Below are 16,770 nucleotides of genomic sequence, written 5' to 3' on the forward strand. Positions count from 1 at the left end.
TAAATAGGACTCTCTCTTTAAAGAGAGAAAATGGCCGAAAACGAACGGCAGTGATGAAGAGAAAACATTTCAGGTTGCCAGAAATCCGATTAGATTTTCCACATTTTTCAGTTGTTCGCAGCTCTTCGACGTCGACGGCTCGTGGCACGGAAAAAGGAAAGGCCGCAGAAAATTGTACATCGGCCGTCCACATACACATACAGTCACAAACGACAGTGTGTTCCATATGTGTAATCAAATCGTTCGGAGCCCCGCCGTTTATATATAGAAAATTTCAACGCACGCAGCTCTGAGGGAAACTAAAATACCAAAATAAATTACGAAAAATCGTGGCCACTTTTCTACAGGCAAACGAAAAATTTTATACAATACCATTTTGCACGGGTTCGAGTTAATCGGAGTTATTATCGTTATTATTATTCGCATTACGCATACGCCCCGTGTACCTTTCAGTGTGGTTCTCTGCGTGTGCTTGTGTGTTTTTGTGTGCGGTAAAGAGCGAAAAGAAAAGCTCTGCTTGCGTCGTCGTCGACGTTGCGACTCCACCCTAAATTGTATATCAATTTTAAAGGGGTTTTCCGGGTTTTTCAAAGTGTACCCTGCTTGACCAGAAAAGGGGCCAAATGCCACGATATAATCCCTGCAAGCAATACCAGTGAGAATCGAATCGAAAACAAAAACACAAGGAAAATGCGAGAAAAATGTTTGGTTTATGCGAAAAGTTGATGACACATTTCGCTGTCATTTTGACCGCATTTTCTCTCTCCCAGCCGCTGTTGTTGTTGCTGATTTGCGGGCCGCATGGCGGCACCTCCCCCTCGACCACCACCCACTTGGCGGAGGCCTCGGAGGCGGATGAAGCGTAAGTTTGAGGGCCACCCTTCAGGTGGAAATTGGTCAGCAGGATATTTACATTTAATGGACACGCAACGATTCCGGAATGGGTCTTTCAAAACCAGTCAATTAGGGGCGTGCCCGCCGCCTTCATCTCGTTGTCAACGTCGCTCGTTAATTTTTCGTACATTTTATGCTAATTTCGTTGGCAGCCTCGTGGCTTTTTTTCTTCTATAGAATATTCCCTGTAGGCATTAAATGGGCTTATTGGACTGTGGGCTATGAATAATGTTATATGTAAATAGAGGTTACACTTTTATATTTACCAAGAAATCAAAGATTTAATTCGGTATTTATTTTAGTTTTTCTCTGATTGTGTTATTTATGTAATTAAGTTATTAATAAATATAAAGTTTCATCGACTGATTTATGAATATGAATGCATATATAGATTCTTGGCTGCTAAGACCTTCAACGACTATTACTTAACTAATAGCCCACAAACTCAATCACTAACACATTTGCAAATATAAATTAAGCTGATAAAATCAAGAAAATAACCAAGCAGAGCTTCTGTGTTAAGCTGTGAACTTAATGCATATAAATAAGATATTACAAAAATAAATTTTAGATGTTGCTTTACTCTTAGGATTTCCCATTTAAACAGTTAACTTTGAAATAGTTGCTTTATCAAATTAAAAATATTAAAAACTACTTTTAAAAATGATAAAATTTGATTGATTTATTAAACTTTATAATAATAAATACTTTTGTTAAGGTAATCTGAAGGTCGTGCCCCCGTTTTTATTTTTTCCTTCATTTCCCATAGCGTGTTTAAGCGTCTTGTCTTTTGTTTTCGAGCACTTTTTTCCTACTCTGTGCGTCAGCATTTTTACCCGCAGTTACTCATTCAGCTCCTCTAGATGTCTCTCTCCCTGATATTATGTATTTCCCTTGCCCGAGGGTCGCGGCGCTTGGCAATTTTTGTTTTGTGCCCCAAGTTCTCATAAAGTCACATCAAAATTATTTGTCTGACATGCTGACTTTGGGAATGACGCGAACAGGTAGAGCCGGTAGAAACTCTGACGCCTATTTACGCTAAATGAATATTTTATTGGACATTTTGTTTGGGCCCGCCAAACATAATGCCAAAAGTTGTGCAATTAATTAAGGTAAATACGGTACTTGGGGGAATCCAGTAATCTGTACTTTTTCGTGATAAACGTTTTGGTAAATGTTTGCAACATTAAGAAAAAATTAGGTATTTATTTAATTAGAGAATACAGGAAATATTATGTACGCTATTTTGTTACTTAGAAATGGGTAATAGAAAGTTTATAAATAAATCTAGCAATACTTCGTTATTCATAATCCCTTGGAGAAAATCAAAAGAATCTTCAAAGAAATCTAAATGTGACATAAAAAACTATTCAAGGCCACATAAATTTTACTAAAGTAAATGTCCAATTAGCCAACTACATTGTAGGATGATAAATAATGAAATATTAAAGACCGAAAAACCCCATAATAAAATGGCCCCAACCAAATTAGCGCTACTAAATAGCCACAAAATTGAGGCATGGAAAAGAGCAGAGACCGAAAATCATTTAATGTCCATTCGCATTACAAAGAATATTTAATGGGGAAATGGGACTTTTGGCGCATTGCAGCATGCCGAGCATTAATAGAATATGGCTATTTAAGCCCAAGGGAACCGTAATAAAAATTCAATCTTTAATTTAAACACTGTTGAAATTCAGTCGGGAAAATCTTATGAAAAATGTGCATGTATTTTGTTCGGCATGTTGCTGAAACCGGATAGATTAATAGAATATTAAAAAAGGTTATGATAATAATACAATTTTGATATATTAAATACTAAATATGATTAAAAGGCAGTTTCAAATACGCTGAATATTCTAATTTATAATTGAAATGTCTTTTATATTTTTATTTTTTTCAAATGCGCCTGAAGTCTCTATTGAATTTGTTGTGAGAAGTGTCATATCAATTTCACTGCGGTACCGAGATTTAATTTTCGGCTGGAAGAGATTTCTGTGACCCTGAAAATGATATATTTCCCCCGGGTGATTGTGGTTCCCTATTTTCTGTGGTCGGGGCTAACGAGGGCCATCTAAAACAATGTCGAACGAGATACGACAAAGCAATGTGGCCAAATTAATAGAACAACTCCAGAACGTAATAAAAGCCAGAGAGGCATCATTCATTTCCAACTAGCAAGCAGTGACAAAAACAATTTTACCCAGCGTCGACCGGGCCAAAACACTTGAGGGTGTCTGTGGGCATTTGAGGAGTATACCAGGGTACATCGGGGTATATACAAGGGTATATATCGGGGTGCTTCGGGGCTGGCGGAATAACTGTGTCAAAGGCAACGTCGGCGACAGAAGTGAAATGAAAATGGCCGAAACAGCGCCGCCGGCGGAGTCGGCGACATCAAAAGCCACGTCAAGAGATTCTCGTACTGAAAAGAGCCGAAGAGCGGGATAAAATAGTGCGGTCATGCGCAGGCATAGACTATCTTTAAATGTTTATAGTAAATGCCAAATTCTCACGCGAACGGTTGTCAGGCAATTGCATTTAGCTAGGCGCTACCAAAATAAATAATTAATGTATTTTCTAAAATACATTTACAACACCGGTTCATTAGATTAAAACTTCTGCTTATATCAATTTTTTAGCCAATAGCTTTCTGAATCTTTAAGTAATTTTTTTAATTTCATTACGGAATCCTTTTCTATTTATTTTTATCGATGTTTGTCAGGCTAATGGCCAAGGACATTTTGATCCCTGTTTGAGGACAACATTGATATTTTCTGAACAATAAACTACTTTAGAAATATAAAACTAGGGGTTTCCAAGGCCTAGAGTATAAAAATCAGATAATATCAAAAATACTTGCATGAAAAGTAAAATATTCAAAACTGATTACTTTTGAAATATTTAATTTTTGAGTTCAAATAAATTGGTAATACTAATCTTTAGAGTTTTCGAAAAAGTTCAATCGCTTAAACTTTGTCGAACTATCGTTAAACCACTTATTGCTAATGGCATGCATTAACTAATGGAATCGTCCCTAAAACATGCTTTAGTTTTAAGAGATCGTATTATTCAAGAGAAAGTAGTTTCAAGAGTAAGTTTTTTCAAGAGAACTAGATAAGAGAACAAAAGAGAACGAAGTTGCGTGCGCAGGCACTTGTTGATTTCCCAACATCAAACAGCTGTTCGTGGTGGAACGCCGACTGCGCTGCCAGGAATATGGCGTTGACACCCCTTTGTGGTCAGGTTTAAGGTGTAAGGGAAGGTGTGAACACCACCCAACTACCACCCACCCAAACGCCCCCTACACGCCACAGGCAAACATGTGCGCTAATTGAATTAGTGGAGCTCGGACAGGTGGTTGACATCTCGGTGGCGCAGTTCTGACGTCGACAAAGTGTTGTTTACTGTTTCTGCCGTTGTGGAGGAATACTTTATATAAGAAGATTTTAATTGGACGGTGTTTTTGATAACAAAACGGATCCAACCTAAAAAGTACGAAATTAAAAATATATGATTAATTTCTTTGAGAGTTTACAAACGCCTCAGAATTTTAACTATAAACATGTTATTTTATTTGTACCCCTAATCAAAATGTTAAATTGAAGATTTTAAATTTGGGCAATAATAATAATATTAAGTTTGAAATATGAACCTGATTTCGCTTATATATCCTTTCAATTGCAGCGTTGGCAAATGGGCAACGCAGTTTGGCGACGAGCTGTTCGCGCTTGCGCAGAAGATCACCAAGTCGCAGGAGATTAAAGAGAAATACAAGGAGTACAATGCCCGCGTGGAGCTGAAAAACGGCACCGAGCTGATCAAGTCAATCACTAAAAATGTGGGCAGAATGCTGGCCAGAAAGATGGATGCAGTTCGGTGCATCCAGGAACGTGCGGAAAACGTGAACGAGAATTTTGAGTTTAATCAATCCTATGCACTGACGAACTTCACCTATATCTCTAGTAAATATTCGACCTTTAATGGTAATAGTTCCGAGGAACTAGAACCGAATGAAGCTGAGTATGCCTGGATGTATAAGGAGATGGAATTGAATCCGGACACACATTTCTACAATACGCCAGTGGACACGGAGCACAGTTCGGTACATGTGCCATCGAATATTTGGGATCGATCGGAGCGGGTGTTGAAGACTATCATGTGGTCTGAGCAGCTGGACGAGGTTTTTCGCCAGAATTACCAATCCGATCCAGCATTATCTTGGCAATACTTTGGCTCCGATACAGGAATCTTGCGGCACTATCCGGCAGCACAATGGACTGATACCCGAGCAAATCGGGATGATGCCGATACATACGATTGTCGGAAGAGGTCCTGGTATATTGAGACAGCCACCTGTTCCAAGGATATTGTCATCCTTCTAGATTATTCTGGTTCAATGACAGGTTTCCGCCTTCATGTTGCCAAGTTCACTATTCGCAGTATATTGGACACCTTTTCCAACAACGATTTCTTCACCATATTGCGTTATTCAAAGACAGTGGAGGACATAATACCGTGCTTTAATGGAGCCCTCGTCCAGGCCACACCCGAAAATATAGAGGTCTTTAACCAGCACATTGAAAATTTGAAAGATCCCGAGGATTATGCTAATCTCACCTTGGCCTACGATACTGCTTTCCAGTTGTTGCAAAAGTACTATGACGCCCGTCATTGTAGCACCAATTCCACCTGCAACCAGGCCATAATGTTAGTCACCGATGGCGTGGCGGGAAACACCACCGAAATCTTTCAGAAGTACAACTGGGGCAACGGCGAGAACGGCACCTCACGGATGAAAACCAGGGTCTTTACTTATCTTTTGGGCAAGGAGGTAACCAAGGTTCGCGAAATTCAATGGATGGCCTGCCTGAATCGGGGATACTATTCGCACGTCCAAACTTTGGACGAGGTCCACGAGGAGGTGCTCAAGTACGTCGATGTTATTGCAACGCCACTCGTACTGCAAAACGAACAGCATCCGCCAACCTGGACGCACGCCTTCACCGATAAAACGGTTAGTATAAAGACTTTAAAGACTTTAAAGAATTTGATTAATTTTATAATTAATAATTTACCGCTTTTAGTACGATCCCAAAACCTCCAATGAACGACGACCTCGTCTTATGATATCTGTCGGAGTTCCTGCTTTCGATCGCTCCTATCGACTAGCGAACAGCACAAATCCAAGGGCACGTTTGTTAGGAGTCGCTGGAACAGACGTGCCCGTGGAAGATATAGACAAGCTGACACTACCCTACAAGGTGGGAGAACAGAATTTTTCCAATATCGTTTATACTAACTAACAATACTTTTCAGCTGGGTGTTAATGGCTATTCTTTCGTGGTATCCAACAATGGATATGTTCTGCTGCATCCCGATCTGAGGCCTATTGGGGTAAATTTTTGACAATTTATTTGGTTAAGTACTACAGGTTGTTTATTTTACACCACAGACCAATGGCAAGATGAATCCTAACTACAATAGTATCGACTTCACTGAGGTGGAACATCTCTTTGAGGACCAAAGTCCTCGAGAGCCCGGTGAATCCATTCTGAATATTCGAAATGCCATGGTCCGGCACGAAAGCAATGAGTTCAAGAGCATTTCTGTGAAATTCCATTACGACAAAATGCGTCGTGTTTCCGAGGAGAAGCAGGACTACTTCTTTGCTCCCTTGCCAAACACCCCATTCACCTTGGGCATCGTAATGCCCACCGAATATGGCAAAACTTGGATTAAGGTGGGCGAGGAGGTGGACAAAAACAAGCATATGAAAATAAATATATCGGATTTCTTTATGGGAGATAACTGGAAGGTTCATCCCGATTGGTGAGTAAACCTTCTTTACCGTAAATTGGATATAGTTATAAATTTTTCCATACTATAGGGTTTATTGCAAGTACCACTATTTGGAAGGTCATGAGTTCCAAACACCTGAGGCAGAATTACGCGAGTTTCTGGGCAAGATGATGAAAAACGATTGGAAGTGGCCAGAGCAATATGCTGAGGATGAATCCGATTGGGATGACAAAGATGATCGTAAGTTTGGAAAATGGATGTAATTCTAAATATCGTTAGACTGACTGCATGTTATCTTATCTTTTCCAGTGAACTGCGGCCGCAAAACACTGGGAGATGATGCCTACTATTGCAACAAGGAGCTGGTGCACCTGCTCATCTTTGACGCCAAGGTAACGAACTCCAGCTACGGCGTTTGGCGTTTTGAAAGCGATGAAGAGCGCCAGTTGATAGAGCGATTTGGAGCTGATTTGCGATTTGTGGCTACCATGAGTGGCTTAACCCGCTGGCAGTTTATCTTCGGGGAGATTGAGGTGGACACCGATCGGGAATTTGGTGATTACCACACCACAGCTATTGACGAGACGTGGTACAAGAGTGCAATCCTGCAACATCACGAGGACCGAGCGGAGAGCTTCGTCTACTCGGTGAAGCACTACGACGATCCCATGGAGGACAGGGAGGTTAAAGTCACCGCCTCCCATGCCATCTTCCCAAGGGATGGCGGCAAGGAGGCGCCCGCTTGCGTTGTGGGTTTCCAATTCTCCCACGCCCGGATGTGGGAACGCTTCTTCAATATAACTGCAGTGGATCATGTGAGTCTACCAAGTTTTCTTTGGGTTTTAATCTTTAATATGTTAGTTAGTTTTTTAAAGAATATTTCAATATATATATATATCAATTACTTATTTGTAGTGCAACAATTGCCTTCCCATCTGCACGGACGACGATGTTGATTGTGTGGTAATTGACAACAATGCGTACATAGTGATTGGACAGAATATCAACACCACAGGCAAGTTCTTCGGTGAGTTCCACGGCGATGTGATGTCCGCGATGGTGGAAAAGGGCATCTTCCTAAGCATTGACGTCTACGATTACCAGGAGCAGTGCCAGGAAGAGCCAAAAGCGGAAAGCGATGGACATGGCCTGTTGCATGTAAGCCAAACAACTTTATATATATATATTTATAACTAAATCGATTTTATTTAATTCAAGCCCCTTCGACTCTTGAGTTTTGGCTGGAAGTGGCTGGTGGGCCGGCTCTTCTTCCAGTACCAGAGGATTCAGTGGTGGGCTGAAGGAGCGCCGTGTAAGTGTTCAAGAAATTATAATAACTGAACAGTATATTTATTTAAAATATTTGTACTATTTAATTTTCATTTCAGTTATGGAATACACTGATGAAATTGAAGACGAGTACGTGGCAGTGGGCGATGGTGGAAAAACTTCGGCTGCCAAGCCAAAAGAGGATAGTGACGACGAAAACGCCATGTTCGATGAACCCGAGCCAGATCCCACCTATAAGGCCTGTGACATGCGGTCTACTCTGTACGCTCTGCAACCCGCTGCCCTGGTGGGCATCAATGACATCGTGGAAACACCTACAGCACGACCCTTCCTAGTCAAGAAGATACCGAACTCCAATCTGGTTTTGGTGGTGGTCAATGTCTTGATGCCATCGCGCAATGTACGCCTGACCACCGAACCCCAGCGGATGGAATACGATAATATATTTCCCTGCTACAAGCTCAATATGAGTTTCTACGAACGGAGACGCATCGAAGAGTGCTACACGGAGCACGAGGATGTAGGTTTTTTAATGGTACATATCCAAAATGTTTATCCTAATTTAAACCCTCTGTTGTCATTTATTTTTAGGAGGAACTGTACACCTATTGCGGCAACGCCTCGCGGCTGGGTTTGACGCTTCAGCTGCTGCCGCTGACCATAATTTTAATGTTTTACCTGACGCACAGCTTTATGCGTTAGGGATAATGTACACAGAACTATATATTATACAACTATTATGTACTATACGCGACTACGATCGGTTTGTTGTTTATATATAAATATATTTTTGTTTTCTATAGATTGTAAACTATGCCGTAGTCCAAATACTTGTCGAATGTTAAACAACAAAGGAAACCAAAACAAAACTGGCACAATCTTCGGTACTAAAAACCACTAAAAGCAACAACAATTTCAACTCTTAGACTTACAAACTGCGCCAAAAATTATGAAACTGGTCTTACTTTATTTTATAAATGTAGTGAATTGATGGAGGCTGGTGTTAACTGAGGAGGCAACATAAAGACCAACAATTTTAAAGAGAAACCCTTTTCACACGATGAGTTTCCTTGTCCCCGGCTGCTCCTTCAACAGTTTCTTAGAATATTAATAAAAGCAACGTTTTTTTATATACCTAACGCCTTTAGATAAAAGAAAAACCAACGTTTTACTGACTATTTTGATAGATTAATATGGTGCAACCAATGCCAAATATTAAAGAAATAAATTAGCAAAAATTTGTATATGCGAACAAAAATAATTCGAATGACAATTATTTTTGTAATTTTATAAAACTTAGTTGATTTTTTACAACAATGTTAACGTATAAATATGATAATGATGAAAGATCACAAAACAAGACACAAAGCACTTACTTTTATTAAGCAAATTTGTCATTTAATCCCAGCCGAAATAAAAGAGAATATGGTTTTCTTTTTATGCAAAGAACAAAAAAGGGATTACAACAGATAATATTTATTGTTTATATGACAACATTTTTTAATATGTTTCCTTCCTGTTTTGTAAATTGTATTTTATTGAACATGGTGTTTTTAAAACGGCAAACGCACAGATTTATAAAAAAAAAAAATAACACAACACATAATGACCACCTTTAAAGTATGCAATACTTTTCCAATGCTGAGTTTGAAACCCCATCTATGTATAATTTACTGCTCTCTTCAGGCCTTACACTTAGTCAAAAAACTTTAGCAAGATTTACACAAAAGATGGAACGGAAAACCAAACCTAAAATGAATACCAAAACCTAATTGCCTTTGTATCGTATTTCGAATGTGGAAACAATTTATGAACTTTATGAATTTATGCATAGAAACCAAAAACAAAAAATATATTATAATATTATAAAGAAGACAAGTTATATTAAGATTATTTTCAAGGAAATGAAATCAAAATGAAGACGGCGTTTTTAAAGCTGAGCTAAGATGCTGGGATGGATGGAAAAATGAAATGAAAACAGTTAACTATTAAATGTAATTTTTTAAACAAACTGAATTACTAATACATTTATTTTTTGGAGTGTTTAAACGTTGTAAAATGTATAAAAAAAATATTAAACAACAAAATCTAGTCATAATGGTATACGTGGATTTGCTGCAAGTTCATCATCAAATTAATGTTCATCTCTATGAGTTAATGACTCTTTTTAATCACATTTTATTCAATTTCGAAACGTATACACAATGTATATGCCATGTCCACTAAAACTAAAAAAAACGATAAACATTTTAAATTTCCTTAGCAAAATAAATGAACTAATCGTCGATAAATGTTTTATCGTTGTTTAATTTTGTAGTTTTCTATAAAGGTAAGTATTTTTAGACGTTATACCTCTAATCTGTATATATTCACCTATTAAATAATACTTGCTTGTATTATATAGAGTCGTACTTTTCTAATATGTATTGCTTTAAGAGTTCAACATTTTAGAACAGAAAATCTGCGGAAAATTTACACAAAATTAATTATTATCGGTGGAATATTATGCAGTATAACCGATGGAATTTTAGTTTTGTTTACTCAGCCAAGAAAGAATGTACATTATTTACATAGTAATTTTTTTATTGAGTGTGCTGTCACAGAACATAAAAGCGAGGGTATGTGACAATAATGTTTTTTAAATTAAAACAAATGATAAATTTCCCTTCAGTCTCGCGATTTTGAATCGGAAAGTTTGTATAGATACAAGCATTATACAAATGATTATATTACCAATCCCCAAGAAAGCTATTTTGCACCAAATCAAAGGAACAACATAAAATATTTTAACCAAAATCAAAGGACAGCTAGAGATTACAAGCTTCCATTTCGACTTCATAAAAGAGATGATGATAACATAAAAGAAACCCAAAACGACTTAAGTCCGGATCCTCTACAGAAGCAATTTGAATTTTCAGAAAAAGAACTCAAGATGTACCCTTTCCATCAAATTCGGAACTGAGTCAAAAGTTGTCAAATGAAATATATGAAAATCAACCACAAAGTCAACACCAGCCAATCTATTATCAGGAAAGGTATTCCAATGATAATGATCGAGATGGGGATGTGGTTCCACTTAGAGAATTTAATGAGGCTCACAGAGTTTATAAAAACAAAAAAGATTCCAATCAATTTATGCAAAACGACATTCTTCGAAAAATCCTTCAAGGCCAACAGCAAATAAATGACCTTATTCGACTTAAAAATCATGACATTAAATTGGAACAAGGACCGAAAGCACGAACCCTCAAGAAGCCGAGCTCACTAGGCTCAGAGGTACATATTAACAAAAGAACACAACAACATTATCCCGAAAACGGCCTCGGGGAAGCATTCAAAATGTTGCAGCTGTGGACGAACAACCAACACATGCTGTTAGACTCTTTCGGGAGATCTTTCTTGGAAATCCTTAAGGACTATAAAAATAAACAAAGTTCAGAAAATCTTGTGTCCCAAAAGAATTTTATTCAATTAGAGGATATGGCTAACCAATTAGCAGAATCGATTAGAAAGACCAGGAAAGAAAGTGAACAAACAAAGGAAAAGAAGGATAGCGACAGCAATAAACACGTTAAAGACGTAATGAAAAAATGGATAGACTCACAAAATCCTCTAATTGAAGCTTTTCCAGAAGCTGTTAAGAAAATTAAGGAACATAAGGATGTACCGAAAAATCAAAATGTGCACAAAAGTTCCAGCTATATTGCGGCAATGAAGAACTTAATAACAGGGCTTAAAGAATGGGTCGATCATTTGAATGATGAGGAAAATACTACAAGCTCCGAACAGACTACTACCGAGAGGACTAAATTCCATCAACATAAAACTACAACATCTTACTCAACAACTCAGAAAACTACTCCACATCTTCTAAAACCTCAATTCACAACAGAGCGCTCCCCAACTTTAAGTTCGTCGGAATCACCAAGAGATAAACTTGAAAAAATCCTAGAACTATTGAGTAAATTACGCAAGATAAAGAAAAGTAAAGTCGACAAGGCAACTGGAAAACTTTCACCTCAGCTGATATCAAAAGTAGGAAGCGTGTTGCAGCAAATCATATCGGGTGACCTGGATCCAACAAAAACAGATTCCGCTGAATTGGAGTCACTGTTATCCACCACAGACGATCAAAATGGTGATAATAACGGAGATATGACCAATGAAAAGTTGTTGAAACTATTCGATGATTTTGAAAGGTTGTATAACACATTATTGGAGTATCATTCGCAAAGTACTACTCCTTCGACAACACAAATAACCACTACTCCGACAAAAGAACCCACCACCACGACTTCTACAACACAAAGTACTATTACCCACCCAGCAACCCAAACTACCACAACCCCTTCTACAACACATAAGCCCACCATTCAATCAACTACAAAAAGCACTACTACTTCCTTAACAACACATACCACAACTATTTCGTCACCAACTTCAACCTCAAAAGTACTTGCTTATCCAAATATTGATTTAAATCTTCAACCTATTATTGACGCAATCCAGCAACTAAAAATGTCTCTTTATCATGATTTCTATGCCTTTAAAAAAGATCAAGAAAAAAGGTACAGATTTACAAATAAATCTTTTAAATAAATATATTAAAATTTGCGTTTTTTATAGAATGGACAAAATAGTTGAACTTCTTCTGAGTGGTGGTAAAAATGTAGATCACCGGACTAAAAATATTTCTAAACACGAAAGTAGACTAATAAAAAGTAATCACAACGAATCGAAGGAAGAAACCGGGTAAGCATACTTTAAAACCTATAGCTGCAGCGAGGAGATGAAATGTGGATAAGTTTAAACAATGCTTTGTTTTTATTCAGAGACCAAGAATGCGAGCATTCAAGTTCCAGATCAACCACCATTACTAACGAAAAATTCTAAAAAATCCCAAATCTAAAGATAAAGAATTACAATAATAATTATATACTGACCATTTAAATCATCTACTTTTAAATCAAATATCAGAAAATAACTTTAGAAGTTATAAAACTAATCCCCTAAAAATTATTCTAGTATCTACATTATTTAATCAGCCACATAAGTAAGTTTTTATATTTGAGTTAAGAAAGATATATCCAAAGAATTTTTTATTTCGAGAGATGCGTTTTTGGAGGCACATTATTCAGATGAAATATCTTCGGAATCAATAGCAGCAACCAACCAATCAATTTCACCATTCAAAAACTTAGTTTCCGACATTTTTTTTATTGGTATCTTGCCCAACGTTTTCTAATGCGAGTATATTACAAATTGTTAATGTGATGTAAATTCCCATTTTGTTCACAAAATTCAAAAACAATGCGAAATCAATAAAAAAAATAAATCATTAATTTTAATATAGATCATTTTTATTTCCTTGTAATGACTAACATTTTAAAAAATTACAATTCAATATTTTGGATAAATTATTTTGTAAGCATTATATTTGTTTTTATTTTCGGCTTGTGTTTTTTTCTTCGTGCTTCTTCATCGTCTCCTTGTCACTATAATTTGTTGTTTACAATAAGGTTAAATTTTTTTCATGTTCATTTTCTCAATTTTTGTATTTTTTTTTTGTTGTTCCTGCTGGTTTGAAATATTTCTTATTTTCTTGATTACTACTTGCTTGCTTGTTGACTTTGAATGTATGTAGTCATTAATGTAAAACGTTGCAGTTGTATAATACATATAAATATATATTAAATTATATATATAGATATATATCATTAAGTCGCACATACATGCCAAAGTATTCATGCATGTGCGAGGCTGATTGGTATTGGTATTGTAGTGGTCAAATAAGCAATGTATTTAGCATATAAAAAAGTCTTGCTTTGTTGATAGCTAAAATGTGTTGACAGTATAAAAAAATTGTAAACAGTAAAATATAATTAAAGCAGATCTTTAGGAGGCTAAGCAGCTCCAAACTAATATGCGATTAAGTACATTTTTCCGTTTTTAGAATATGACTGTTAAGTAGTAGATTTTTACACCATACACTTTTTTCATCTAGTTATTAGTTTTAATAATATTCTTTGCTTGATGGTTTTCTGTTGTACGCTTAATTTGTTGTTTGTTAATTCCAGAACATTTTAATGTAGAACAACAGCTTTTAACTATTTTGACGAGCCTTTTACAACCATTTAATGGGGTATTCGGCTGCTCAAAATTAAATGTATGCGTATAAGTCGGTCTATATATGCTGTAGGTACAAAAATTAAACTCTTTTTAGTTTGGTTTGGGGTGGCTGAATCGAATCGTAAAATAACAATAATTTACATTAATTAATACATACAAATTACAAAATTAATACCAATACATTTAAATTTGAGTTTTTAAGTTTAAGAATTACTGGGGCTGTGATTGGTTTTTTGGATTCTCTGTGGTACGTGATAATTTGCAATTCTCGTTTTGTTGCCTATCAAATCATATTTCTTTACGTTCTTTTCTATCCACTTGCTTTTTTTTTGTTTTTGAAAAAATGAACACTTTTTATCTGGTGGGAATATACATATGGTTTTGGAAATCTATTGCACAGAACATGAATTCTTATGGCCATTTTTGTGCTTTAGTCGCGCCTTTGGCTTATATTTTTCCAAAAAGGATAGCTGCTTGGCATTGATGGCGCCACGTCGTTTACTAGAAAAAAAAAACAAACTTTAATAAATACTCCCAATTCCGTTTAGTTCAACAAGTACTCACTCTCTAATCATTTCCACAGCTGCCTCGTATTTTAAGCCCAATTCAATCAGTGCCAAGGCAACTAGAACCGGAGCTCTTCCCAAACCAGCAACACAATGAACGGCAACGCAAGCCTCCGGATTTTGTTGATATCTGGAATGTACAAAAAGATGTTAAAAATTTTATTGTTAACTAAAAACTTATCTTATTTTAATTAGAGTAAACTAAAATTACTTTTAGGTCTATAAATCTAGATCTACGCTTACCGACAAGTTTCATTATCAACAAATGCAGTATTATTATAAATTGCTGATGCTGCCTCGCCAGTATCAGTGAAATTATCATTGGCTGTTAGGGGCAATGTATCTGTGGCCCGACCTGATGCTGCGGATAGACTGGCTCTGGTTGCTGAAGTTCTTATTGCAGTTGCAGTTGCTGTTGTTGGTGGAACTGTTTTTTGTATGTGTCTGAGCGAAAATCGCTTATGTTTGTAGTAGGTTAGTGTGGCGCTTGTGGACTTTCTAAAACTAGGGCACAGCAGCAGCGGTATCAAAATAGCACACGAAACGAATCATATAGGAAGGTAAGGTAAGTTCTCATTGATCAAGTTTGATAGCTTACAAGGTAATACAAAGTAGTCTATGATGGGTGGAATTTGAAAGTTTTACAAAACGAAAACGTTGAGATAAGAATGAGAGAAGGTATGTGCAATAGTTCGATTGAGCTAAATTCTGTACAGCAACTTATAACTGATGAGCATATTAAAATCATACAAAGTTAGCACCTATGGCAATAGCGGGGACTACAAGCGGGTTTCTATACATCTTCTAAATGTTCTTCCTTTTTAATGTGTGTGAATATTTGTTTTACAGCTCATTGGATATTTGGCTAGCGTCGCAGTTTATAGGTTTTCGTTGGCTTTTATTTTGGTTTGAATTTAGTAACATTTTCATTTGTTTTAATTGAGTGGCACAAAGCAATAAATAATACTGAATAAATTGATAAAAATCACTTGAGGCTATTTTTTGTATATTCGCGTATACTTAAAATATGGTTAATGAATATCTTCAAAATTATATGTAAAATAAATAATGCAATATAATTACATATGTCTTAACTAAGGTTAGTAATGAATATAATTTGACTGGAGCTTTAGTGAAATATCTATACAAAGTTATTTAATGTGTTGTTATGTTACATTTTGGAAATTATTCTTAATTAAAATATAACTTATTTAAATAATGTCCGATTCTACTTGAAATGTTTGTGAGAGCTCCAGTTTGATCGTGGAATCTAAGCAAATGACTTACGCACAATGTAACAAATGTGATTTATTTTTAACGATAGAAAGAAGTAAATAATAATCTAAAAAAGAAAGAGCGCTATTATTCTACTTACTTATCCTTTAAGACCTCAAACCACTCGTCAACGACATTCTGAGGAGGAAACGTGCCGTCCTCAAAGGCCAGGTCCTTGACAGTAATGCCTTGTGTCTCGAGCTCGTCGGTATTATAGCTTGGCTCGCACACACGGACCACAGTGTTGACATTGTTCTTTTTTAGCTCCTACGAGAAAGACATAGAAATTAGGGGGATCCGGATAAGAATAATTAAGGAGGGGCTCACCATAATGTAATGATTAATTGTTATGTCTGATGGTCGATCGGTGATTAGGAACTTCATGCCCTTGTACTCAATTAGAGCCGGGGCTGGGCGCAGATCTTTTTGACGCATGGTGATGCTCATAAACAATTACAAAAGCAGTTCTGAAGGAGTTAATCTAACTCGTGTGCACTAATGTTAAGTCTGTTACTTTCTTACAATCTTGAAGTGTAGTTTTTGTTTGGTTTTCACAAAGATTTGATTGGTTTTGTTTAACGGAAGTAGTTTGATTTCTAGATTAAAAATTCAGCGTGTTAGAGGCTTAAAATTGAATTTTGTTAAGATTTGAGTTATGTATAAAAAATAAATATAATTAACTCTGTTTTCGTATCGTACACTTAATTGTTTTACACCAAAACACAAACCTAGATTATCATTTAAGTAAAAATTAATTCTTTTTCTTTTTTAATTAAGTACAATTTTGGTTTTTTCTTCTATCACAAAGAAAGTC

At 36.4% G+C, this 16,770-nt stretch overlaps 3 protein-coding genes across 3 annotated transcripts; 2 read left to right on the forward strand and 1 right to left on the reverse strand.

Moving 5' to 3' along the window:
- The first annotated feature begins 127 nt into the window (after positions 1–127).
- On the forward strand, positions 128–10,279 carry LOC108103397 (voltage-dependent calcium channel subunit alpha-2/delta-3). Its single transcript, XM_017208894.2, has 11 exons — positions 128–862; positions 4,582–5,911; positions 5,982–6,158; positions 6,214–6,291; positions 6,350–6,726; positions 6,785–6,936; positions 7,006–7,511; positions 7,612–7,854; positions 7,915–8,008; positions 8,085–8,506; positions 8,578–10,279. The coding sequence occupies exons 1-11, from the start codon at positions 702–704 to the stop codon at positions 8,686–8,688; spliced, it is 3,651 nt and encodes a 1,216-aa protein (XP_017064383.1). The 5' UTR covers positions 128–701; the 3' UTR covers positions 8,689–10,279.
- A 1,289-nt stretch (positions 10,280–11,568) lies between these two features.
- LOC108103003 (mucin-3A) lies at positions 11,569–12,914 on the forward strand. The gene is given in 3 exon segments (XM_041818966.1): positions 11,569–12,554; positions 12,613–12,732; positions 12,845–12,914. Coding segments are annotated over 3 exon segments (1,176 nt in total).
- Positions 12,915–13,403: 489 nt separating this feature from the next.
- Positions 13,404–16,657, reverse strand: LOC108102463 (protein tyrosine phosphatase type IVA 1). The gene is made up of 4 exons (XM_017207596.2): positions 16,284–16,657; positions 16,057–16,223; positions 14,680–14,811; positions 13,404–14,616 (listed from the first exon to the last, which is right to left on the reverse strand). Exons 1-4 carry the CDS (start codon positions 16,401–16,403, stop codon positions 14,505–14,507), a joined length of 531 nt encoding a protein of 176 aa, XP_017063085.1. The 5' UTR covers positions 16,404–16,657; the 3' UTR covers positions 13,404–14,504.
- Positions 16,658–16,770: the final 113 nt, after the last annotated feature.

This window comes from Drosophila eugracilis, unplaced genomic scaffold, assembly GCF_018153835.1.
Source record: "Drosophila eugracilis isolate 14026-0451.02 unplaced genomic scaffold, ASM1815383v1 contig_423, whole genome shotgun sequence".
In the NCBI taxonomy this organism is placed as follows: Eukaryota; Metazoa; Arthropoda; class Insecta; order Diptera; family Drosophilidae; genus Drosophila; species Drosophila eugracilis.